This window comes from Barbus barbus (assembly GCF_936440315.1).
Source record: "Barbus barbus genome assembly, chromosome: 45".
Taxonomy (NCBI): Eukaryota; Metazoa; Chordata; class Actinopteri; order Cypriniformes; family Cyprinidae; genus Barbus; species Barbus barbus.
The window spans coordinates 8,794,582-8,822,418 of record NC_136723.1 but is presented as its reverse complement, the minus strand read 5'-3'; the positions used below and the strand labels follow the sequence as shown (position 1 = coordinate 8,822,418).

At 35.3% G+C, this 27,837-nt stretch overlaps 1 protein-coding gene across 2 annotated transcripts in view; it reads left to right on the top strand.

Moving 5' to 3' along the window:
* The window catches only part of LOC306863767 (endothelial cell-selective adhesion molecule-like), a 40,856-nt gene extending 13,076 nt beyond the window's left edge, over window positions 1-27,780 (top strand). Inside the window, exons 2-7 of one of the 2 annotated variants that reach the window (XM_079407317.1) lie at window positions 20,391-20,533; window positions 22,855-23,056; window positions 23,199-23,354; window positions 24,920-25,042; window positions 25,420-25,549; window positions 25,625-27,780. In XM_079407317.1, the coding sequence (XP_079263443.1) occupies window positions 20,391-20,533; window positions 22,855-23,056; window positions 23,199-23,354; window positions 24,920-25,042; window positions 25,420-25,549; window positions 25,625-26,078 (1,208 nt within the window). In that variant the 3' untranslated portion in view covers window positions 26,079-27,780. The remainder of the gene's footprint in view (window positions 1-20,390; window positions 20,534-22,854; window positions 23,057-23,198; window positions 23,355-24,919; window positions 25,043-25,419; window positions 25,550-25,624) is intronic. The other variant, XM_079407318.1, reaches the window with a different exon arrangement.
* Window positions 27,781-27,837: the final 57 nt, after the last annotated feature.

Below are 27,837 nucleotides of genomic sequence, written 5' to 3'. Positions count from 1 at the left end.
TCTTGAATGTGAGAGGTTTCCAGTGTCGTTATATTTAGCTGTATAAACGGCTCATTATGCTGCTTGATATTGCAAACTGGTTTTTCTTCTTATATCACTTTATGTACTGTTGTAATTATAAACATACTTGTTTGTAGCCCAAATAATTTGACAGTTTACTGCATTTGGGTGTTCTTCTAGTTTTTATTTTTTTTTATTTTATTTTATTTTTTTTACCTGTAGAAGCTAATGAAGTCTCGCACATTTACACACACCTGCAAACTAGTGACTTTTCGGTGAAATTCGCCATTTTGAATCAAAATGTAATTTATGTGACTCGTCTAGATCCAAATAATTTTTTTGGAGAGATGCCCCCCCCCCTTCAAAAAAAATAATTTGGGTCTAGGCAGAGAGAGAGAGAAATGTGTTTGACCAAAGTCCCTGTCTTGGTTAGACTTGAAGTAGAGCGGCACATACCGAACCATTGTATGACATCAAATAAATGGCTCTGCAGGCTTTCGAATCGCTCTCGCTGTACTTTGATGTTATACACCAATCTGTCTGCGCGGTGCTGCTTCAAATCGAATACACCATCTCACGAGCTGACCCTCCGAGCCGGTCCGTTTTGATGACACACTTACGCTCACATCCACATGTAAACATGTCGTCGGCAAGGAAGTTCTTCATTGTGAGTTAAGCTGACACAAAGCTCGCAATTTGTAATCAAATATTGACTGTTTTTGCTCAAGTTCACTGATGAAGTTTCAATCAAAGCCACAGCAGAAGTGTTGTGTCTCCCAGCAACACACAGTGGTGTTTTGATACTGAATGAATCCATGTTTTTGAACGAATCAAGTGAGTCAATGATTCAGTAACTTCATAAAGACAGTTGCCTCGATTCTAAATGAATCAGACATTTGAATGAACGACTAATGACTCGCTTATTAAAACAGTCTTTTAACGTCATCTACTGGTGGTTTGGTTTCATATTTACAAGTATTGCATTTTTCCCAACATTTTTAACTTGTATGTTCAAAACTATTTAAAACATGAATCTTATAAAATTAGTTATGCATTTGAAATTTTGTGGTGTAAATGCATATAGCACGTCAGCTTCATCAGTCTGTGTAAATACATCTAATGCCACTTCAGATGCAGCTTCTGTTTCCTCTGGGGTGAAAAGATGGCGTTTGTTGATAGTATGTGCACTCTAATGTGAACATTAAAATTTGCAAAAATAAATACTTCACTCCTCACAAAGAGAAGTATGAACACAGATGACAACAAAGTTGCACTGTCCAAAAAGTATTTTTGCATACAAAGTGACCAACATTTGGTTTTCAACCACTGAAAATGGGTATTATACAACAGTCTGAACATGGGTCCTCATCGAGGTCCCCATATCTCTGGGATTGAATGATACAGAACCTTGAAAACAAAAATTCCAAAAGAAACGTTTAAGAACTAGAATCTAAAATTATATTGCAATATCTTTTAAGACTTCCTGAGTTATAGGCACGCAAACTTTGGAAAAATAATATTTATGGCACTCAGACAGGTATGTTCAATGCAGTTGTTTTGACAGAAGGAAAACGAGATATATTTCTAGTTTCAACATTATTTGTTCTTCAGACATTCCTCTTTAAAAGAAAATAATTATCATATCTTTGCAAAGTGACCCACATTTGGTTTTTGGCCACTGAAAATTTGTACAATTTATTGATTTACTCCTGGAGCCATATTGAAATTCCATTATCTCTGGAACTGAACTATATAGGGCCTTAAAAATGAAGATGCCAAAAGAGAAATTTAAGACCCAATTCTAAAAGGGCATTAAGATATCTTTAAGGCTTTTTGAGTTATAGCACTGCAAACTTTGGAGAAAAAAACTTAGTGCTCTTTTCCCGATTTTTGAATGGTCACCATTGCCACATAATGCAACAAAGATTGCTAAACTGAACAGATTTTAGTAATAGACCTACCAATCTCTGTGTAAAACTAACATTATGAGTGCCATCTTTAAGTCATTTTTAACCTCCTGTAATTTGGCTCTGAATCTCAGGTGAAAATTGCCATTTTGACCCCCCTCTACAAAAGAGTGGATTACTCCGTAAATATTAATCCACGACATTTAATATTTTTGCTTTCATGTTTATCTTTCTTCAGAATAAATATTAGCAAATTCAAAAATTTTAGCTGAGGACCTCTGGTTGAGGTGACACGGAATGACCTAATTGTGATTATTTTTTTATTTATTTGTTCTTTCAGTCATTTATAAAAAGAAGAGATGAAGGACTGCTGTTTTCCAGAAACATCTCCCTAGAGAGAGAGACACACACACACACATACTGCACCATAGTACTGTCATAATTACTTGGCTGCTGATTAAAGGCGTGCACTATTTGATTGGTCAAAGTGTTCGACGTGTGGCCCCTTTAGCCTGGAAGTAATTGTGCTTTCTTCAGGCTTAAGTCCGATTCGGATGGTAATTGTTTCTCATATGGACGTCTGTAAAAATTTATTTCCATATCACCTCAGAGATAAAACTCATGGATTCGGACGGCGATTTATTCACAGCGGAGGAGTGAGTGCTGTGATCCTGCGAACCAGAGAACGCGCTGCTTACGTGGCCAGTCACATGATTGTGTGCTGTAAATAAAATACATTTTATTTACTAATTTATTCTTATTATTGTGTAAAATGTATTTTAAAATACTTATGTAAAATATATTCTTATTATTCCAAGCATATTTTATAATGTATAATCCTATTTATTATTTTGATTTTTGATTGAAATATAAGATCTCCTGTTTAAAAATAGGAAAATACACGCTATAGTTGTATATAGTTATACGCGAGAGATATCCGTTTATAATACGCTATTTAGAAATGTATTGCATACTTGCCGCTGCAATAATAAAGACACACTTCGAATGTTTACGTGCTTTTCTTCTCTTTCTGCTCTCACTCGCTGTGCTGGAGCAGTTATGAAGTATTGTTCTTTTAAATACTTAATTTCTAGCATTTCAGAAATAAATATGTATGCAAATTACACCGAAGTACAACAGTTAACGTACAGTGTTTGGGAGTGCTCAAAAAAGGCTGAATTTTGAATAGATTTCCATGGGGGTGGTGAGAGAAAAACACAGACGTCTTGGATTCTGACAGTAATTAAATCACTAACTACCCCCTGTATATGGTGAAAATCACTTACGTCTCCCTGAGAAACAATTACCGTCCGAATCGGGCTTTAGACTGATAATACTAATGGGAAGTGGGTTCAAGCGAACGATGGCTGATTGACTAATTAGCTTTTTTAAAAGTGAGTTTGAAATTCCTGAATCTGTTGGCATACCATAATACATAATACAAAACAAGTGTTTCTTTGCTGTATTACAGCCATATTAATCTCTGCATAGCTACATTGAGTTTCAATGCAGTGGTTGGCGCTTATTTCTCAGATGCCTTGATTTATGAGTTGAACACTAGTTTCTGCTCTCCCTTCCATAAAAAGTAATTACATGAAGTACTAATTTGCATTTGATATGCATCATTGCAGTCCCATTAGTAGCAAGTTTGTTTACCAAAAGAGAATCGGTTGTATCATAATGCTTAAATCTCTGCGTGAATGTCTCATATGTAATTAAAAAGCCACAGGCGATCAATTTAATACTGGATGGCCTCTGTGGTTCTTCATAATAAAACTGTTTACTGCATTTTTTTATTTTAATTTTGTGGTTGAACATCTCACAAATAACTGTCTAGCAATATAATAGATGTTTGTTTGAAATTAAATGCCCTATAGTGTCTGTGGTAAACCTGTTATTGTTTCTCACTTTTTATGACCACCATTGAGTGTATAAATAATTTTCTGTGTACAACTGACTGGTGACCCACAGATTATGTTTTGTATTTGCGTAGTGTGTGGGTATTTACAGTTGCTAATGCCTTTTGGAAAGTTTTAGAGGTCAGTCTACAACAGGGTTCCTCAGTCTTTCCCTGTAGGGCCAATCTGCTGCAGAGTTTAGCTCCAACCCTGATCAAACTCCCCTACCTGTGATTTTCTAATCTTGAAGACTCTGATTAGCATGCTCAGGTGTGTTTGATTAGGGTTAGAGCTAAATTCTGCTAGAGTGGGCCAGATTCGAGGATCCCTGGTCTACAATATTATGGCTTAAATATCTCTTTTAATAACTTGTATGAATTACTTTGAAGCCCTTTTGTTCTGTGTAGAAAGACTTAGTTGTATGGAAAGTGGTTCTCTTTAATATTCTGTGCAAAAGAACATTATATCATCTTAGTAGCATGTTTTCTTTTGAAATGCAGAGAGGAAGAATGGAAAAGTAGTAGGAGGGTGGGAGAGGCAGGGAGAGGGCGCAATAAATTAAGGAAGACAGCATTTAGGCCTTTCCTTTTTCTGACTGTCCACTTCCTCTCTGACCGCCTGGCACTCCCTGATAAGCTCCAGCATTCCCTCACCAGGCAATTCCACTGTTCCCAGATCACTTTGATAACGCCAGCAAGTAAATAAATACATTTGCTGTCCTGTGAGTAACACAGAAATCACTGCAGTGACTAAACCATGAGATATACAAACTTCTCCAGCATTCAGCGATGGAGAAAACACTGTCAGTCTGAACGATTGTAGTTTTAAAAGTGGACTTTCAGGGCCATGGTATTTAACTTATCTCGGTTTTATTTGAAAAAAAGATTTTCAGTCGTTCTGCAGTTCAAGCGATTTGTCAGACCTGCTTTACAGAATAAGAATTCCATCGTAATGGAAGAAGTCATTGCAGATTATCACGGCCACTGTTTTGAAGGTCTGCAATCTAATCTCCAAAGTTTAAAAGGAAATGTGACTCTGTTACCCAGGCCTCCACCCATCCTTCCTGAAAATGGACCCCTGTTGGAAAGCGAGGCTTGTAAAGGAGTGCTTTGTTGGGATTCGGTAGCTAGCGCTATTGTTTATTGTCCCTCAGGATTCGCTGCAACAGAGCGTCATTTTGCAGACACGCATTGAATGTGTTTTGTTGGTAGAGAGATAGCAAAAACTGTGTTTTTGGCAGGGTAATGTTCTTCAATTGCACCCTGACAGATCATCCGTCCATTAAAGTAACAACAGTGAAGCTTTCTCTCTTCAAAATGGCATAAAGATCAACTCTGATCCTCTTAACCCAACTAGCCTACCTGCTTAGGACACAAATTATTGCAAATTATGTTTTGATTCAGATTGCTATAAAAAAAATTTTTTTTTTGGTCATTTGTTTGGTCATTGCCTTTGTGGCAGTAATCTCAGATATTTGTTAAGGTTTTGCCTAAAGCTGTCTCATTGCGTTGAAGACGTGAATGAGTGAGTGTGTGGAGCTGCTAAAGACAGTTTTGAGCTGTGAGAAGATTAAAGGGAAGAGACGAGGCTTAGACACTGCCAGAGAAAACGAACCCAATCTCAGAAAGTGCAACAGGAGGGTGTTGTGATGGGGAAGAAGGTGGTGGACGTCCGCAAACTCATAGATAATAACCAAAACAATCAAAGGTTCTTATTTAGCACAGTGGCTAGATTAACAAATAAACATAAAATAAATATTCCCTCACAGTAATAGTAATGACTTTATGAATTTCTTTACTGATAAAATAGATAACATCAGAAATACAATATCAAACGTAGATTCTACTGCGTCTAGTATTTCAGCTTCATTCATCGCACCCAAAGAAAAACTGCAGTGCTTTACAACTATAGGACAGGAAGAGCTAAATCAACTTATCAGTGCATCTAAACCAACAACGTGTTTATTAGATCCTGTACCCACTAAACTACTGAAAGAGTTGTTACCTGTAGCAGAAGAACCGCTTCTCAATATTATTAACTCATCGTTATCTTTAGGTCACGTCCCAAAACCATTCAAGCTGGCGGTTATTAAGCCTCTTATTAAGAAACCACAACTAGATTCTAATGAACTGGCAAATTACAGACCCATTTCAAATCTTCCGTTTATGTCTAAAATTTTAGAAAAAGTTGTGTCTGCTCAATTGTGCTGCTCCTTGCAAAAAAATGATCTCTATGAAGAATTTCAGTCAGGTTTCAGGCCTCACCATAGCACAGAAACTGCACTTGTTAAAATGACAAATGTCTTGCTTCAGACCAAGGCTGCATCTCATTGCTAGTATTACTTGATCTTAGTGCTGCATTCGACACTATAGACCATGACATACTCATAGATCGATTACAAAACTATACTGGTATTCAAGGGCAGGCTTTAAGATGGTTTAGATCCTACCACTTTGATCATTTAAATGGGGAGTCATCTCAATTATGATGATTCACTTTCAAAGACATCTTTGTCATCTTGTGTCATTTCTTAGAGGTCAGTCTCTTAGGGGCACACAGATTTTGGACAGGCATTTACAAATAACAGCATATCTAAAAGTATGAGACCACAACAAACAAAAAAACATACCATGATTTTCAGACATTTAAAATGTATTATCCCAAAAATGGCAGTGTCTAACAAAAAAACATGATTCGCTAAAATGGACTCATCGGCTTCTGTTCAGTAACAACAAGGGCGCTTGTCTGAACATATTTCGAATCAGCGCGCTGTTCTCAGGTCAGGTGACAAGGCTACTTTCACTTAGAAAAGACGTGCTAGCTGAAAGGAGTTTCGTCAAAGCTGACTAAAAGTGATCGAGGATGGATAATTTCTATGAACTTGATGAACCTATGATATCTTCAAGGTGTAAAAGGAAAATAAAAGCTGAAACGTTTTCATGGAACCTTGCAAAAGCAGCATTGCAACGGTGAGGGAAAAGCTCTGTGTATTGAGTGTAATCACATCCATAAAATCTATGATCACAACAACAACGTTTGTCAGGCATCTACATTGTCATCTGATGAGATTACAAAGATAAAACTAGTGTTTTAACTCTAATATGTAAAAAAAAAAAAAAAAAATGCTTTCAATGAACTTTAATTTTGTAAATTCCCTGTATTTAAGTTATTATTACTTAGTCAAAACAAAACAACCCAACTGCAGTTTGATTGATATTACTTGGAATGTGCAATAATATCGATTAGAAATTATCGTTTTTGCAAATCAACTATTCTCATATATATATATATATCATGCAACATACAACAAAATGTAGCGCATAAGATGTGCACATTTCTGAAATTAAAATAAATATTTACTTTTACTCAATGTATTAAAAATATTGTTGGATATTGTTTTTAGTATGGTTTTTCTATTTGAAAGACATTTGTTCATCAGTTAAGCAACCTTATTTGTGTTGGATAGAATAATGTCAAAATAGCCAAATATCATCTGATTATTTGGCCCAGTTGTCCATCACTGTATATTATATCATTGTTAAAAACATGGCCTTTCATTCAAACAGGATTACAATAGTCACATAGACTATTCACATACAAGTGTGTGAAATGTGAATATAAGGGGATTTTATTAAGTCACTTATGTTTGATTTTTTGCTCTTTGTATTTTAGAGGCCTTTGTTGATCTGTGGACATTATTGCTCTTTGTTTAGGGGATACAGCCATAATGTGGGCGGCAGAAGAATGTTTGTATTCCCACTCATTTGCTATTCTTGTAGAAAAATAGCAAGCTGGTGGCTGAAGCAAATGTCACTGATGACAGAAGAAGCTCTGATGCAATTCTTCCCCCGTAAATCTATTATTTTATTTATTTTATGCACATTTTTTATTGCATGTGGGGGTTTTGTGAGAGAGATTTTAGGCAGGATTTCTAGATCAGACAGATCATTAACCCTGAGCAGTCAGCAGTAAGCCTTCTTTCAATTCACACATTGAGTAATTAGTTTGTCACACCTTAATCTGAAAATCTTTAGATTATCTCATCTGTGTCATTACGAGAAACAACCATAGTAGAAGACAGAGAATCATTTTATATGCTGATGAGCACTGTCTGAACCTTTTGCATTTTATTTTACATTTATATGAACTATACTGGCATTAACTCAACAGGAAAATATTTGCAAATACTTAACACACATTTTCAGGAACATGTGCATTCATTTCTGGGTATCCTTTAAAACCTACTTCTCTCTCCCTGTGGAAAAAACCTCTTATTAGGTTTAATATTTACTCTGGAAATGTTGACCAAACACTCAAACTCTGAAATAAGGGTCAAATCCAATAGCTAAGGCAAGTCAGAGCTTATTGTCGGTCCAGTGGACAAACACGCAATCTCTTGCAGTTACCCCAAATGAGAATTGCAAAAAGACTTGCTGTGGGGCGGCATGAAGGAGATGACATGTTCAGGTGCAACCGTGAGGCTTGTCCTGCTGCATTTCTGTGCCTTCAGAAGTGTGTAGTACACAGTTTCACTCTCTCTTAGCACTCATTCTCAACAGGAGGCAGATAAATGCTTAGATGGTCCTGGTGGACCGCTGTGTCGGTCCATTTCTCATTTTGAACTCATGGCTGTTCAAGGTCAGACTGTGCACTCAAGTGCAAATAACTTTTCTGTGGAAGCCTTTCACCAGATAGCTCTTGACAAAAATCACACTGAGATGCTTTCTGATGTGTTTCCCTGAAGAGTCAAGTGGATTTATGGAGGAATTTTTTTTTTTTTTTTTTTGCTTTTTATTTAAATATTTATTTTAAAAGTTTTATTTTTTTATCTTTTTAATTTATTTGATCTTTTTCATATCATTTGTCTTATTTTTTTGTAAAAAAAAAATTTTTTTTAAATTAATTACATTTTTACATTTTGTATTTTTCTTATTATTTTATATAAGTAGTATTTTATATAAAAAAATTATAGACATGTTTGAGAGTCCTTGAAGTCCGTTATTTAAAAATCTGGATTTGTTACATCAGTGCTGGGGAACACAGATTTCAGTCAATGTCAGGAATTATTTTTTAAAACACTTTGAAGTCAGGGCTGGATTTGGTTTTTGCTTTGAATTTGCTTTTATGAGATCAGCGCTGGCTGAGTGTCATATTCAAAACCTGCTGGGTAACTCCTGATGCGTAAAAACCCCTGATTGAGAGGCATATTTATCTCAATAACAGCTCCCCTTGAGCCCATGGCCTGGATCAAACTTCTCTAGCAACACAAGTAAAAGGATTATGACACAGGTAACGTTCCTGTGTCATAATGCAATCACCTGAACTGGTATAAACACCACAAATATGATCCTAGATCAGCAAACCTCTAATGAGATTTGTTATGCATGACTGCTATCAAGCCCATAGCGGTGGTAAAGCTGTGTCTAGATCATGATTAACCCATGAGCAATTTGATAGCATATATTACATCTAGAGTTGGACCACCTGTCAGTGACATGAAAAGATGATGACATCACTGCTGTTACTCATCTGTGGCATCAGCTTACTTACTTACTTACTTTACTTTTGTCATTTAGCAGACGCTTTTGTCCAAAGCGACTTACAAATAAGAAAAAGTAACTAAAACTAAAAAGTTACAACTCTATAAATACTATCTACCCACATATTTAAGAAAATAAAGAAATTAAATAAAATTGACACATGCATATAACAACAACATTTCAATAATAAACATATCAATGAAAAAATTTAATAAAAAGCTACTACTATCCCTTGCCGGTGTCCCTGCCCGGTGGAGTCGCACGGTAGAGTCGATGGTCTTTACACTCTTTGGTCTTCACACTAAGAGGGCTTCACACGACGACTGCCGCGACCGCTGCCGCGGTATAATAACCTTTATTATACCAATCCAACAAATGATCATTTCAATTCAGCTGGACCCACTTTCCTGTTTATCAACTACAAATGGCCAAGCAAGTGCAAACACTGACAAGATACACGATACAGTACGAGACCAAACGCGATTTCAGCAACTCTCATCCTAGAGAACTCTCATCAGCTATGAACTAAAGCCTGCTTTTATGATTTCAGGTACATTGAGGCAAAAGATATAAAAGATTTGAACTAAGTCTGCTGTTTTAAATAGAGCCGTTCCCTTCAGTTGTTAAGGAATATTCTGGGTTGTTTTCAACTGAATGGCTATATAATGCATACAAACATTCAATTTGTCAATTATTATAGAATAAATTATAATTTATATATATATGTGTGTGTGTGTGATATGTATGTGTATATACAGGTGCATCTTAATAAATTAGAATGTCGTGGAAAAGTTAATTTATTTCAGTAATTCAACTCAAATTGTGAAACTCGTAAATTAAATAAATTCAGTGCACACAGACTGAAGTAGTTTAAGTCTTTGGTTCTTTTAATTGTGATGATTTAGGCTCACATTTAACAAAAACCCACCAATTCACCATCTCAACAAATTAGAATACTTCATAAGACCAATAAAAACATGTTTAGTGAATTGTTGGTATAAGAGCGCAATAAGCCGACTCACTTTCTAGCTTAGGACTTCAAAGTTCTTTTGTACTCAACACAAAACGTCAGTGAATAAAAGTCTTGAATCCAAAGTTCTTCGTTTGACTGTTTAATTATAAATCTTTATCTATTTACTTTTCTTACAAATTAACTGTGCAGTTTTGCATAGGTCAAAAGACTGTTTTGCTCAAAAGTCCAGTGGCTTCTGACTGATTCGCAGGGTTCTATTTCTTTCATACTAAATCTAACAGCCAATCAAATTACGTTATGCTACATCACTGGCTAACTGTTTACATTCCAATTTCTACGTTTCATTTGCAACACAGGTTTTTTTCTCAGATTTTACTAAATAAACTCAAAATATTACTACTTCCATAGAAATGGCTTCAACAGTTGGCCTTCTGGAAAGTATGTTCATTTACTGTATACAGTGGGTACGGAAAGTATTCAGACCCCCTTAAATTTTTCACTCTTTGTTATATTGCAGCCATTTGCTAAAATCATTTAAGTTCATTTTTTTTCCTCATTAATGTACACACAGCACCCCATGTTGACAGAAAAACACAGAATTGTTGACATTTTTGCAGATTTATTAAAAAAGAAAAACTGAAATATCACATGGTCCTAAGTATTCAGACCATTAAAATGGGGGTCTGAATACCATTTTATTCCATTTTATTTTATACCAATGGGGGTCATTTTTCTTTATTGCATATTTCGGCACACTTTGTTTGCTGCCGTTTTTTTGCACATTTTCCATATTTTTACATTTTAGATAACATCATTTAACAGTTATCAGGCATAGCACGAAAATGATTATGCTTTTAAACCATCCAGCTTACTTATTTAGTGATCCATAAACATTAAGTTGAAATTACATGGAATTTTCCTTTTGATAAAGAATAACAGTGTTATCTCTTGTGATTTTGTTTTTTACTGGGACTTACGGGAGTTTTATCTGTGGCTGAAACTGTTCCCTGCAGGAGTTTTGTCAAGGGTGGTGACACTCTATAAATTGTTATTTTTCCATAAACCGGTCGTCACTGTTCTCTCAGGGACTGTGTTTTCATAACTCCTTGTTTTCAGATCAAATAGTTTTGCTCTATTCTCATTGGTTGTTTTTCTCTGTATTCAAGTGGCCACCAGCATTCATGCTGGGAATATGCTGTTTTAGACACAGCTTGAGAGTTTGATCACAGGCGCGACCTCAGCAGAAGGAAACGTGACTGGCCCCAGGACGTGCATGCGTGTGTGCGTCTGTGTGTCGAGATGTGCCACAGGATCCACATCCTTTCTGCTTCTGTTTGTTTCTGTTGATCCTCGGGTTAATCAGAGCTCCTCAGAATCAAAAACACAAAACAGAGATGATTAATTACGGCCAAACATAACATCACGACCTGCTGTTGCTGTTCATGCCCATTCCTTTGGCCCTCCAGCTTCCCCTATTATGAGCTTTACTCATCAGATATGGCCTTGTGTCTTTTTAAGACTGGTTTAAAAGTGGAATTGGAGTAGCAGATCAGGGCTGTGTGTATTTTTGTGACAGCGTTGCTAAACTGAACTGACACTGTGTGGGAATGTTAAGTCTTCTGAGAGTGTAATGTAATCCATCCCCTATGATACTCGGCCTTTCTGATGGTGTTGCTAATTTTATTGCAGATATGTTTGGCTCGAAACTGACATTTTCCACCCTAAAATACTAAATAATTGTAAAGTAGCACTGTTGTAGTACTTTGTTTCACAATGATAAAGGGCGGCATAAAGAAAGCTGTATGTTTTTCTATCTGGTGGTATTCAGGCCAAGAGTTTCTTTATTCAGCTCAACAAACATTTGTTTTATCGGTTCTCATGTCAATTTAAGATTAATGCCTCACTCAGCCTACCAGAGAAGCTTTATCTATTGCTGTGGTCAAGCATCTGACGTATGTAACAACCACGTTGAAATGCAAGTCTTAATCGAAAAGTCCATACTGCTCCTCAAACTCAGTCTGATAAACCACATCCATCCTAGACTGAGCCGTATCTCTTTCCTAATACACTAGCTCTGCAGAGTGTAGAGATAAGGCTTTGGTCTCATTGATTTATCTGCACTGTTTTCCATAAGATTTAGACGGCCGGAGCTCTATGGTAATTACGTCGTCTTCACAGATGGGTAATTCGTTTTTGGACATTTATCCCCAGAATGTGGCTTAATTATCAATGCAAAATTCTTAATTTTACGTTCGCAAGATAGTTTGGCATACTTTTCTTGCAGCTGCATTTCAGGAGATGGACACAGGAATTGCATTATGATTCACTACATAGATAAATTTTTGTCATTATCTAACACCACATAACATAAATTATTATTAGTTTATTGCCATCAATTATGGATAATTGGTTTTAAGAAATTATTATAATATGAATATAAATTAACTATAGAAAATATTTTTTTATTTGATACATTATTAGATTTTTTTTGTGCTGCCAAACGATTAATCGCATCCAAAATAAGTTTTGTGTATGCTTTGTATATTTATTATGTGTATATATAAATACAAAAACACATGCATGTGTAAGAAAAAAATAATTTTTATATATTAAAAATATTTATATTTAATATAAAATATAAGAATATGAATATATAAATGTATAAACGTAAATATTTTCTATATATATATATACTGTATGTGTATTTATATATACATAATAAATAAACACTGTACACTTGCATATATAATGTAAACAAAAACTTTTCATTTTAGATTAATCGCTTGACGGCACTAATATTTTTATTTTGTTCAAAATATAAAATACACTGGGACTGGTAGGATATTTTTAATGTTTAAAAAAAAAACTATCTTATGCTATATATATATTTTGAAAATATTTACGTTTATACCAACTTTTTATAGAATCTATATAGAATCATATTCTATTTTTATTCTTCATATCTATTTTTATTCTCATATCTATTTGTTATTTTATTTTATTGCTAGTTTATTTCTGTATATATGTTTACTGTACTTTTTCTATTTGTATTTTTGTAAACTTGAGGTTTTTCTTAATTTTGTTGGACAATTTGTTGGACAGTCGTACAATACATTTCACTACATGTCGTACTATGTATGTATATGTATGTGACAAATAAAATTTGAATTTGAATTTGCTCTCTTATGCTGCATTTATTTGATGAAAAATACAGTAAAACAGCAATATTGTGAAATATTATTTCAATTTAATATAACTGGTTTTAATTACATATATTTTAAAATATAATTTATTCCAGCGATTGCAAAACAGAATCTTCAGCGTCATTACTCCAGTCTTCAGTGTCACATGATCCTTCAGAAATCATTCATATGCTGATTTGCTGCTTAAGAAGCATTTCTTAATATTATCAATGTTGAAAACAATTTTGCTGTTTAATATAATTTGCTGTTTGCTGTTTGTGGAAACCGTGATTATATTGAAATTGATTGTAAATTCAAAAGAGCAGTATTTATTTAAAATATATTTTTTTTATATTTAATGTCACCTTTGATACTTTCTGTGGTCCGTTTGATCAATTTAATGCATCAAACACCACTGTGACCCTCCTACAATTCTTTAATTTATTCAGTGCACTTTATTAGCATGGGAGTTTTCATTTCAGCTGTCAGTAACGGGTTTGTGTCACTTATGACAGCAGTGGTGTGAGGTTTGATTAATACAGCCTTAAACTGAGATGATAGGCGGCGTCTCTGAATCAGATTAAAGGCATGAGGTTTGTGTGTCACAGATGATCACATTTTGTGGCTCCTGTAAAATACAGGGTAATCCCAGCACAATTCATCATGTTAATCCAGTGTCTTCTGGACAGATCACCTGGCACCTCTCAGTATTGTACAGATTCGACTCCCAGCTGTCAGTCACTGCGTTGAAGCGATCAGATCTGGGCCAGAGGAGCATCCTGAGCCCAGCGATTGATGCAGGAGCAACATGGGCTTATATTGAAGTTATTTCAGGATCTTAGATGGAGATGCAGGTGTGTGTGTGTGACCCTGCTTCCTTTGTGCTGTTGGAGTGTATCCCAGTCTTTGTCTTATCTGGCCCAGCTCTCTTTCCTGTATCCATGTTTTAACACAATGCACAGGAAACGGGAAAGAAGGAAACAGGAAAACACTGGACTTAGACTCTGTCTTCACTTCCAGCGTTGCCCTTATATGTCAGTGTCAGCCCAGTGCTTCTCACCCAAAATGCAACAGCCAGAATTTAAAGAACAAGAGTAACTGGTTGCAGAAAAGCATATGTGCATGTTTTTTTTAAATGAATGAATATTTTTTTTTTTTTTTTTTTGGTGAATCCAATGATTATATAAGTAATCTTTAAAAAAGGTGTGTGTGTGCATTATATATATATATATATATACTGTATATACATACACACACACACACACACTGTGACTCCTAAATTGTGGCTAAAATATGACTAACACATGTTCCTTTCCTTACCTTCCCATTTTTCACCAATTCTGACTTTGTAGAAAGCATTTTTTTAGGTTGTCTTAATATGGAGTCAGACTGCAGTTATTGCCTGTCCATTTTTCACCATCCACATGAATCGGATTTCTCTCTGCACCCTCATTACTGCTTCAATCAACCTTGAGCTGCACTAAAGTCGATTGCAGAGACTCTTATCATTCCTTTTCATCATCACATCCACCCGCATGGCCCTCTCTTACGCCACAGATAATGTGGATAACACGCAATCTTACTTCTGCAATTAAACTAATGACTTACAAATATTTCTCAAATGAACCAAACAGTCACAGTTTGATAGAACTGATGCTCTCTATCCACTTTCAAGCATTGTCTGTAATTACCAAGAGATAATAGAGAGGAGAAGAGGACATTGGAAAGAAAAATGGCAGTAGCAAGAGAGAGAAAGTCAAAATGAGACAAGGGAATAAGAGTTTTCTTGTCAGATGAGGAGGTTTTTTTTGGAAAAGGTGACAGACGATGCTCAAATTCAAGCCTCTAGAAGAAGAAATCTTTTAAATCTATACATTTACAACACATAGGTTCTTAAAAACATAACTTTTATATTTTGTTTTTTTCTCATATGACCTCAAAAGGGCATCCTGTGTGGGAAATAAAAATAAAAGCTAAAAAATAGAAATACTCTCAAAACCTCCAGACAGTAATGCCACCTAGATGTTTTTCCATTCTTCAGACCAGTAATAGTATTAATTATTTATTATATCTTGTAATTAGGACACTGAGAACATCATTCTATGTTATCTGTCTATGATATAGAATGAAAAAAAAACTTTTAAGTAGTTTAAACGTGTGTTTTTCAGGCTTTAAGTAGACTTTCGCACTGCTGTGTTGGGTATCCTTTACTCAGCATATTCAATTTCTGTCCCTCAGATAGTAATTTTCCCTGAAGGCACACAAATGAGATCCTCCCTACCACATCCAGTGTTCATTACTAAACCACTTCATAAAGGTTTTGTCAGTGACATGAAGAAAACCATCAGTCAATCTCTCAGATCTGCAGTGCGCTTTATAGTCTTTATAGTCGAGATTAGATTTGTCATTTTCATTTGACTCATTTTGCCAGAGCATCTGTAATCATTTTGGGTGTTAACTCATCTTAAAAAGGCCTTCGGTCTCAGATCTGACTGAAGAACCAGGGCAGGAATGCTTTAACGGTAACTTTGCAGTGTAGATAGTTAGGACAGGAAGTTCTGGCCTCCACCCAATGCTTGGCATCCACGCAAACCGTCAGATGCATCAAAGGCCTTTCCCGAACTCTTTATCATAGCCTAGTGCCAACTTCCAAAAAAATAAATAGTGCTCTTCCTGCAATTAAAAGCATCAACATCATGCACATAAGCATACGCATGGGAGCAACTTCACGTTGTGATCTACTTGCCATGTTTATGTCTTCGTGAATCATGTTATCCATGATTCCCTCAAGAAAGTTACATTTAAAGTCAACATGATTTTAATAACATTCATAATGTGACATTTTAGAGTGAAACAGGATGTTCAGTGAGATGATAATGTAGGGCGGGACTTGACTGAATTGTGAAAAGTGTCTCTACATGAGTAAAATAGTAGTTGGAGGCGTGGGATTTAAAATTAAGAGGGTTTGGTTTTGTCACCCATAAAGGAAGGTCAGTTTGGGTAATTGGGTAAAAGGTATTACCTTTTGTTTCTCACTGAATCTTTCACGATAAGACCAGGAACATTTATCAAAAAAGGAAAATAGGGTCATTTTTGGTTTCTTGTTCAATTTCAGGTTAATATCTGAGACCATAAAGGACATTAAACCCATTGTTTTGCTTAAGCTATGCACAACATAATTACTAAGAGTCTTGATTTATGTTAGCGCAGCACTTTAGAATGATGGGGTTATCACAGAAATTAGATGGTTTTCAGCTAAATGTTCCACATAGAAACTTTAGGCTCAGCTGATGTTAAACGGGTGCGGTGCATAACATTTTTTAATTAATAACTTAGCACTTGCATATCACAGATAAATGACATGCAATCACATTATGTTTGAGAGTCTCAGAGTACAAGTATATACTGTAAATGTGGTGATTTATCTGTCTTTATATAACCAAAGTGAGTTGTTTGATTAGAAATACATTTTTATTTATTTGTTGATTTATGTAGTTAACGATTCAAAAGTTTTGGATCAGTACAATTTAAAATATATATATATTTTTGAAGTCTTTTATACTCATCAAGGTTGCATTTGTTTTATGAAAAATGAAATTTTTTGAAATATTACCATTTCAAATAATAGGTTTTGATTTTATTATGATTTAAAATGTAATTTATTCTTGTGATGCAAAACTGGATTTTCAGCTGGCATTACTCTAGTGATCAGTGTCACATGATCCTTCAGAAATCATTCTAATGTGCAGATTTGGTGCTCAAGAAAGATTTGTATTATTATTATTATTAATTGAATTATTGTTATTAAAAATTGTTTTGCTTTGTTATTTTTGTTTTCTTTAAGTTTTTTTTTTTCAGGATTCAAATAGGAGGTTCAAAAGAACCGCATTTATTTCAAATATAGTATTTAAAAAAATATATAATTTTGATCAATTAGCCTTAATGCATCCTAAACTATTAATTTCTTTAAAAAAAAACATCTTATTGACCTCAAATTTTGAATGCTATAGTCTGCAAATAAGTTTTATTTGTATTATATCTATTTAATGTCTGAATGGCGCTTTGTCTGTACCTAGTCTGTTTTGCTTAACATAACATAGGACATGTCAATATTTATATACTGGCACTGTACTTCGTGCATCTTTGTTGTATAGATGGTGCTGTTAATGCTACGTTTTAGTGAGCAGCCGTGTACACACGTGTGTGTGTGTGTGTGTGTGTGTGTGTGTGTGTGTGTGTGTGTGTGTGGTCAGTCACTATTCCAATTTTTTTGTGACCATTACTGGTGACTTACTGGATGAGTTTTTGGTTGATGACTGACACCTAATTACCTCTCCAGCATGTGTGGCTCTAACTGATGATCTTTCCATCTCTTTTCTTACTTCATGCCACTCAGTAGCATATATTATTCAGATCAGACTCATGGGAATGATGTGAGAAGATTTATAACACCGTTCTTCTCATTAGCCTTAAATATAAAAGTCTGTATTCAATATTTGACTTGACATGAGCTGCTTTCTCTTTCTGCATGTTCTTCTCATTGCCCATACCTGTCCTAAGAACTTTCTGGGGTTCACAACTGAACAAACAAAAGCACATTTGCATCAGTAAAAATATTTGTGTACACAAATGTGCGATTTGGAGGACTATAATGCCAGAAATCACTTGCAGGCTCATTGGGCTGATGGGATTGGGACAGTACTGGAATGTCTTGTCATTAGGAGCTAAACCAGAAGATGCTGTGATGGTATTACGCTTGAAGACTTTGGCCCCTCTGTCATTCTCAAAGCAAAACAGCAAAATCCCTTAAAACATTTCCCAGAGGAATCATTTATCATCGTTAACTGACCAGTGTGGACATTTGCTTGAACTGGTCACTGGTTAGCACACACTAAACTTAACATCACATCCGCAGCACAGATGCTTTCCTCCTGTGGCTTATAAAGAGCTTCATGTTTGTTTGAGGTTGCTCTTCCAATAACTGAGTTTAATAGGAGAATTTAAACACTGCTAAGATCCTTATGTGGATCTGAGAGACTGTTCACAAGAGAGAAAAACACTCCCAAAAGTGCTTTGATTAATGAGAGAGGCTGATGCTAACACAGGAGCATCAGCTACAGTACTAGTTTAATCTCTTATTGAGGCTTTAGTAGAGCGATCTAGAGATGAGGAGAAGACTTGGGAATGCTGGGTAATGCACCTAATGATTCAGAAGCTCTGCTTTGGTAGATGCAGAAAAACACAGTGATTATAGTTGCATTGAAAACATAGACTCTCTCGGTAATAGACACATCATAAGTCCTGAATGAAGGATTTTCAGTAGTGAAGTGCACAAAACACCATGTTTTTTGGGTTCTTCTATGCTCTTATTTACTGCATAGAGTTTATTGCATAGCATTTGCTGCCCTCTACTGGTATGTTGGCAGTCATACAGTTAAGGTCAACTCTTGTTCTAAAGTTCATGGAAAATAATAACTTCTTTTGTCTTTAAGCAGCTTAGGGCTTAACATGTTTTGTATGGTACCCTGGCATGCAGATTATGGAAAATATTCTAGAAGTTTGTGTGATTGTGAATGAACATTTGTATATAATTGATTTAAAGTGTTCCTGCTAGAAAGTTGGTAATTGTTTTAATTACAAAATAGATTAATGCGAGTTTGAAAGACATGAATACTCAATATTTCATATTTGCTATCGTTCAAAAGTTTGGGGTCAGTAAGGTTTTTTTTTTTTCTTTTTTTTTTTTTAAAGAAATGCATTTAATTTACCAAGGATTTTTAAATTTCAATTCGGTAGCAATAGAAAGACTAGAAGTAATAAAAATTATCCTAAAATTAAAATAATATAATTAATATATACACAAAGTCTGCATCACGTGTGGTACAGCGTCATTAAATCATGTTGCCTGTCATCTCTGTATGTTTGTTTATAAATCTTTCAATCCGAGAAGTGTTTGACAGTCCAGTTGGAACTAGTTCAGGGTATTGCCTTTGGATCACTGCCGTGACCTCTGTTCTTCCACAATGCCTTCAAATGACAGATGGGGACATACTGGAGCACTGGATTAAGAGAGATTTTTCTTCTTTTGGTAAAGAATAGAACTGACACTGATTGCAAGATAAGTCTGGAAGAGACATTGCCAGAAATCTATTTTACCCTTTGACCTCTAAGATGAAATGTTGATCAAGGTTTTCCATGAAAGCTAATTAATTCCTTTATACATTCATAATGCAATTCAGCATTTGATCCCGTCCCACATATGGGTTACATTTTTGAATTGAGCGATGGCTTTATTTGATGAGTCAATGGAAGCAATTTGACTATCATTGCTAGTTTGTAATCAGGTTAAAGACCAGCCCGCTAAAATAAAATGTCCGAAAGATGAGCACAAACAGGATTCTAGTTGAGGATTAGTGGTTTACACTTAAGTGATGGGAATTCAACATACGCGTGGCATTGAGGCTCATTGCAGTGGGCCTGTGAATGTCCCTCTCCCTCCCACGTACCTTCTGCTAAGCCTAAAACAAGATGCTCGGCGGTTGCGTCACCCAGTTTTTCTCCCTGTAGACTTTCATCTGAAATCATAAGTGACAAGAGGATTTTAGAAGCAGATTCTCTCTTATGAGTCTCTATGTAACGCGTATTTGTTTCTCTGGGAGCCGAGCCGAAGCATCCCGGCCAAGCTGGCGGATCAAACTGACAACCAGGACAGCTGGATTCAGCTTGTTTACCTCCATTTGGGGGAGTGTATGTCACTCCTGAATGTTTTGGAGACTTTATTGGGGTTTAAAATGAGTACACCTGGACTTGTAGGCTGTCAGCTGAGTTGAATGGAAATATTTAGTGTTTTTCAGGTTGTTAATCGATTTATGCTTTCTTTATCTTTCCAGGTGACCTGGCCCAACTTCAGCTGCCTCAGAAAAATGTAGAAGTGATCAAAGGGAAGACTGTAGTGCTGCAGGCTTCTTACACTGGAGTGAATGAGGAGAAAAATACAGTGGTCTGGAACTACATGTCCAGCAGCACAGAAATGGTGACTGTCTGTCTTATGTTGTTTGTCTTTGTTTGTGTTGACCGAGACAGCAGTGTACTGCAGTGTGACATGCTATACTTCATCTAAAAATATTTTTACACTTCAGAATTATTATTTTTTTTTTTTTCAGAATTATGGTTTTATTGATTTATTTGTTATCGATTTTATTATTTTATCAACTTATAGCATTTTTTTGTTCTTCTCAATTGAGAGAATAGAATTGAATTGAATTGTCACATTGTAGAAATATTAAGTGAACTGCAAAAAAGTTAAATAATAATTTTTAAAGAAGTGCTGTCTGAAATTTTCTTCTAAAATATGCCTAGCATGTCACAATTTTATATTGACGATTTATACTTAATACAAATTTATTTGTCACCCTGTAGAAATGCTTAAGTGAACTGCAAAAAACTTTATTTGTAAATAATGACCTTTTAAATTTAAAAAAAGTAGGATTAAAATAAAACCCCAAGGTAGTGCAAAGACTGTGTACAGCAGACTGAGACAATGAGCAGTTAGATATACATAGAATTTAGTAATGATAATAATAATAATAGTAGTAGTAGAAGTAGTAGCATAATTTAGGTTGTCATATTAAAACACAATATTTTTAATTCTCATAAAGTGCTTTTAGCTAGTAATAAACAAGTAATATTTAAGGTAAGAAATAATTGTAATCTCTTAATAATTTATATTTTTTATTATTAAATAGGGCTCTTTGTTGAGATGAGAGACAAAAAATACTCTGTAAACTATGAAATATGAATACAAATATTCACACAGTAATAAAGGCTTTATCCAATGCTTAAGCTAGTCCCAGACTAAAATGCATGTTTGAGCTGTCTCAACTGAAAATATCTTAAAATATGTCAGAATCATTGCTCTGTGTCAAGATGCACAACTTAATGTTTTCTTCTAAGGCATTTTTGTAAAAAATTGCTTAAATATCTTAATTTAACTAAGGTGTAGTCCAGGTTTAAACTAATGAAATCACAAGTTTGTGAAACGGGCCTATAAGTAATATAGTTAATTAACTAGGTTGCTCAGCAATTTAAGGAGTGTAGTATCTTGGGTCAAGTGCATATATTGGCTGTTTTCAATCTGATTTCATAGTTTCATAAAAATCGTAATTTCTCTCATGGTGGATCAGAACGTAACATGACATACCGCTGATGTAATGTAATGGTCACTCTCTGTCCCTGATCACTCAGGCTCTTGAGTTCTAGAGGTCAAGAGTGCACACAGACGAAATCCTGCTCCTCATTATCACCCATACTCAAACACTCATGTCAGCATGTTTCCAGTGCAGTACACCGAAGGGATTCAGCATAGATTTATAATGAATTCTGATAATGTTATGTCAGTCCAAATTAGATATCGAAATGGTATGGTATTATGGGTGGGATTATATTCATTTGTTAGTTTTTGTGCAGATGCCAGAAAGTTTAGCACCATCTGTGCATGTTATGTTTTGGATTATGAATGGCAGAGACAGAAATATTATTCTGGACTGATTAAAAAAAAAAAAACATCACTTTTTTTATGTTTTAGTTTTAATTGAGTTACATAATGTTGATCAAATGTCGACAAATGTCTATCACAGAATCACTTTTTTTTTGTTTTTTTTTTGTGTTAACCATATTGAAAGCACAAGAAGTCATGTGAATCATCAAAGCAGACTTGTATCTCATATTACCTGCAAGCTCAGATCATCTTACCTTAAGAGCTAGTATAATACTGGGATTGAAATGTCCACTCTTGGCAGCAATTGTCTTTCATTTTGCATTACACAGCACCTCATTACTCCGTAAGAAACGTATTATCTGCAGATTGTAAAATCCTCTATCCTGCATTTTCTTCCATTGAGATTAAATCTGCACACTGAGGAATCAGATGATATGAATCCATTAGACCTGTCCACGGAGAAATTCTGTCCCTGTCTCTAACAGATTGATGATCTTACATCATTCCATTTTTTTAAATGGAATGTGTTTTACACAGTTTAGACATTTCCAGCTGCTTGCCTGAGCAGTTTTTGCCATAGGTTTCATTATAAACGTCCAAACACTTTGTTTGTTTGTTTATATATTAATACTCCCATCTGTTTATATGTAATTATTTAATGTTTATATTTTCAATACTTTATTGAATAATTAATTGAAAGTGGTGTTTGTGTAAAATTGTGTTAATAAAATGTAATGAATAAATATACCTGTATACTGTGAACAATATTTCATCTTAAACCTCCTGAATTGTTATCATCTATTCATACCTCATTTGTAATTTTAATGCCTTTCACCCTCTTCTTTGTCTTTCTTTAGATTATCTCATACGCCGGTGGAGATGTAAGTCATAGCACTTCCCAGTTTGCAGGTCGAGTTGGTTTTATTCATAATATGCCCAACACTGACGTGTCCCTGTACATTAACAACACCAAAGCATCAGACTCAGGGAAGTACATGTGCCAGGTCATTATCCCGGGCGTCCCAGGACTCACCGGAGAGCTCACCCTCAATGTTAAAGGTGTGTACTTACTGCCACACTGTGGTGCACACATGCATGGTCATAAAACATACATGCATGTGTACATGTCAGATGCTTGTTCTGTGACACAGGCCAGTGTTTTCTGGATTTAACATCACACAGCCCATCCTGTCTCTTTCAGTCCCTCCTTCAGTGCCAGTTTGTCAAGTTAAAGGAAGGCCTGTTCTTAAAGGGAACATCACTCTGGCTTGTAACTCTGATGATGGTAAACCTGCACCAGTATACAAGTGGACCAAGACCAGCCCCAATTCAGAGGTCTTCTTCCCTCCCGCACAAAGTGAGTCTGTCTGTGTGTCCAAGACGCAAGAATATATTTAAATAATATATTCTTCATTCTCCTTAAATAATTCTCCTTTCGATTAGCATGCATTAACATTTACATGATTCTCCAAAAATTAAAATTTACTCACCCTAATGTTGTTTTAAATTCATATGACTTTATTTCTTCTGTGGAAAGGGGTGAATTTTTGAAGAATGTCCCAGCCACTGAGAAAGTAGCATGAAAGTATACTTTAGTAAGTCATTTACGTGACTCTGGATACAGTCGCAACCGAAACTGTGGGAGGAATATTAGATAGAACTTTGATAGAATGTTTGTAATGAATTGGGGTGAACGGCTGTCAGCTGTTAAATTTAAGCACACAATTAGATAATACCAATTTAGGTCAACCAGTTAGCAAGCAATGCTTAATTTTGTTCAGTCTGTGGTGTAAAAAGTTCATATTAGCAATTAAAGAAAATACACTTAAGCAAAACATGGTCAGGTCAAAGTGAATAATTTTTGGTCCCAAATTTGACTGGTAGTCCACTGTATGAAGAATTTTTGGGTATAATATGCCACAGTTTACTTTATTTTGCTATCCTCTCTTACATAAATGACTATAGTGTCCTGCACCCACTAGTAAAAAAATATCAAATTATATCTGGTGTCTGAATCATTTTTGGTTTGACTGTATGTTTTGAACATCATGAGGGTGAGTAAATAATTTCAGAATTTTCATTTTTGGTTAAACTAATCTTTTAAGCATGACGAGGAAACCGTTTGGGCTGAGATTAAACCTTAAAACCATATATTTATTGACCTTTGTTATGTAATTCTTGAGTCACTGTAATCAAATCCTTCGATATCTTGGATAAACATCGCTGGCATTCAGATAGCAATATTTTATCAGTTACTGTGACACTGTGATCTCTATTTCAAATATTTGAATATTTCTAATCTCTGGTTGAATTATTTTTGTAATCATGCAAGTCAAGGCGGGATCAGAGGCAAACCCCCCCCATGTTTAAACATTTACTAATTTATAATTTAATACTATTATTAGTATTATTAATATTATTATTATTACCTGTCCTCTTCATTGTCCTCCACCCTTTCCCAGTCTTAATCAAATCATTATTATTATTATTATTATTATTATTATTATTGTTTCGAATAACATTTATTATTTATTTTTTATTTTTATAAGTTATACTACTTATATCTGTTATTAATCTGTTAAGGTACTATTTCAGTTGTATGCTTCCTCCCGGAACCCTTGGCACAATGACACACACACACACACACACACACACACACACACGCATGCTCTCAGACATATGAATGCAAATACAGGAGCTAATCAGAACAGACTTGTAATGTTGGCTATCAGTATATATGCTTGTTTGACCAAGTGATTCTATATACCTTCTTTACTTTGCCTATATTTTTTACTTATGTTATGTTTGGTCCATGGGATTCTGTATTTGGCACATGTAAACACGGTCACATTCTTTATTTGCATAATAAAAAAATTCAAAAAGTAATCATGCAAGTCTGACTTTACTCTCATACTTTCGTAGATGAAATAGCAGGAACATTAAAGCTGAACAATCTGAGCAGTAATATGTCAGGGAAATACATATGCACTGCATCCAACTCTGTAGGATCGGAGACGTGCTACATCAACCTGGAGGTCATCACATGTACGTACTGTTGTTTGCTCATTACATAAGAGTTCAAAAATATTAATACTTTTATTCAGCAGGGATGCATTAAATTGATCAAAAGTGACAGTGAAGACATTTTTTAACATGACACTAACTTTCTTTATTACAGTTTCCACACAAATATTAAGCAGCACAACTGTTTTCAACATTGATTATTAGAAATGTTTCTTGAGCAGCAAATCAGCATATTAGAATGATTTCTGAAGGGTCATGTGACAGTAGTGAATGCCACCTAATATAAAGTGGGACCAAAAATGAAATCTTACTGTTTTTTAAATGGTTGTATTGCATACTTAATGTTTAGTCATTTAAGTTGTCTGAAGATAAAAAGTGTACATTAACTTTTCCTACAGCGACTAATGCTGGGATGATCGCTGGTGTCACGGTTGGTTGTATTGTGGCTCTCATCCTCATCATTCTCTTCCTCGTCTTCATGTGGACAAGACGGAAAGACACAGAGGAGGATTTAGCCAATGATATCAAGTAAGATAATTATGACGTATTGATTGATTTAATGATTTCTAACTTGTGTTGACACTAAGTGTTTTTGTGTTACAGAGAGGATGCTCAAGCTCCCAAACGTGTCTCATGGGCCAAGAGTGGCACTGGATCTGACATCATCTCTAAAAACGGCACCCTGTCCTCCATTCACACCAGCTCTTACCCAAGAGACACCCAGAACCACCACCACTACCCTCACTCTGACACCGCGTCCATCCTCACAGCTACGGGCAGCACAGCCGGCTACCGCTCGCAGCCTCCAGCAGACGCTACCCTGGAGCGCACGTGGCCCGGCTACATCACCAACCCCATCCCGCCCTGTGGACCCTCGGGACCCCCCAGCACAAATGGAGGCTCCCAGCACACCTCAGTGCCCCGGCCAGCCTTCGCCCAGCCTCAGATTCCACGTCCGCCCGTGCTGCCCACCACCGTAACTGCTGCCAACATCTCCCGCATGGGAGGGGTACCCATCATGGTGCCAGCACAAAACCAGGCTGGCTCTCTTGTGTAGGACCAAACATTTCTGCTGGATTTCTGAAGAGGACATCATGTCTGCGGTCCCACAAACTGAAACTGAAGCACATTGGAAAGGATGAATTGGAACGATTTTATTTTATCATTTTATTGTTTTATAGTTTTTTACTGTTCAAAGTATTACAGAAAATCCTCTACTTTCTCTTAAGTGGAACTTGCTTAACTGTAAACAAAAGGACGCTGACCAAAAAAAAGAATTTGGTGCCGTCAAACGATTCATTGCGATTAATCACATCCCAAATCAAAGTTTTTGTTTGCATAATATGTGTATATATATATAAATACACACACATGCATGTATATATTTATGAAAAATATAATGTTTATATATTAAATAGATTTATATATCATATAAATTATGAATATAAATATATGCATGTAAATATGTGTTGTATACAAAAACTTATTTTGGATGCGATTAATCGTTTGACAGCACGATTTGAATTATTGACTTTTTCAGTTTATTTGATTTGTTCTTTTTGTTGTTACTGCTGTACTGATTGTTATTTCTCTAACTTGCCTTGATGAAAACAAATGAAAGGTCAATTCCACATTATTTACAGACACTCATGAATAATTCCGTTTACATATGTTTAACATGCAATCAGTCCACCTTGTTTTTCAATGCGGAAATAAGCGGTCTAGTTTGAATGGCTACACCTACTCTTATGTTAAAATGAAGGTGGATAGCATATGTTTCATAGCAGCATATGTTAGCATCACTTAAAATGCGACTTAAGTTGCTACATTTGCCTTTAAATATTTTTTGGCCAAATATTTAGAAAGAAACCCGTGTTGTTATAGAGATGTGAGGTAGCTTTTTTCAATTTAGAAGTGTATAATTTGGTGGTATCTTTATTTATATAGCGTTTTTGTACCACATGATGATTTTTAAAACTAATGTATTGTACTGAATATGTAAACTGTAATTATAAACATTCCTTTACCTTACTGTAAATAAGGTATTTACTTCTCATTCTAGGTCTGTCGTCATTTCATAATTTTGCAGCCAAGAAATTCATGATTTTTTTCTGGTTTAAACCAAAGAGTTCCTGTTGATGGTTGTTGATGTGGGGATATTCGTTTTTCTTGTCATTCTTATCAGCATTGTTTCAAAGCACTGCTAGGGCTACTACAGTTAAAGCTGACACATTTCTAACAATGGTAGCTTAAGAAAAAATGACAGGCATTATTAGGCTGCAAATGAAGGTCATAAGGCTAAAACATCCAGTTTCCAGGAAATAAATGCACCGGTGAAACACAATTTATTTTCTTAATGCACATCACTGAACATTTCAGAAATGCGTCGTCATATGGAAGTAAAATGGGTTGCGAATGACAGTTCATGGTTACTTTAAGTAGGCTATAACAGACCATACAATAAATCACAATAGCGCATCTGTAAGTAAGCCAAAAATCATGTTGTAGTGTTTCTTATTTTCATGAATGCTTTTTAAACCACTACTGTATTTTTAAGTATGTTGTATGTACTCAACAGTGCGACTGACTGTTTTTCAAGCACAAACTATTTAACTATTTTTATTGTCTGTACCCATGTCCATCTTTGTTGTCATCTGCAGACTGGGCAACCTCAAACTGTTCTGTATTTATGACTATTTACTGTCAGCAGACATGAAAACACTTTGTATTCATATTTTTGATTAAAAGACACTGGCTGTAAATATGCAGTCTGTTCATTTGCAAGGAAATATAGTAGTAATGTTCTGTAGAGTCAG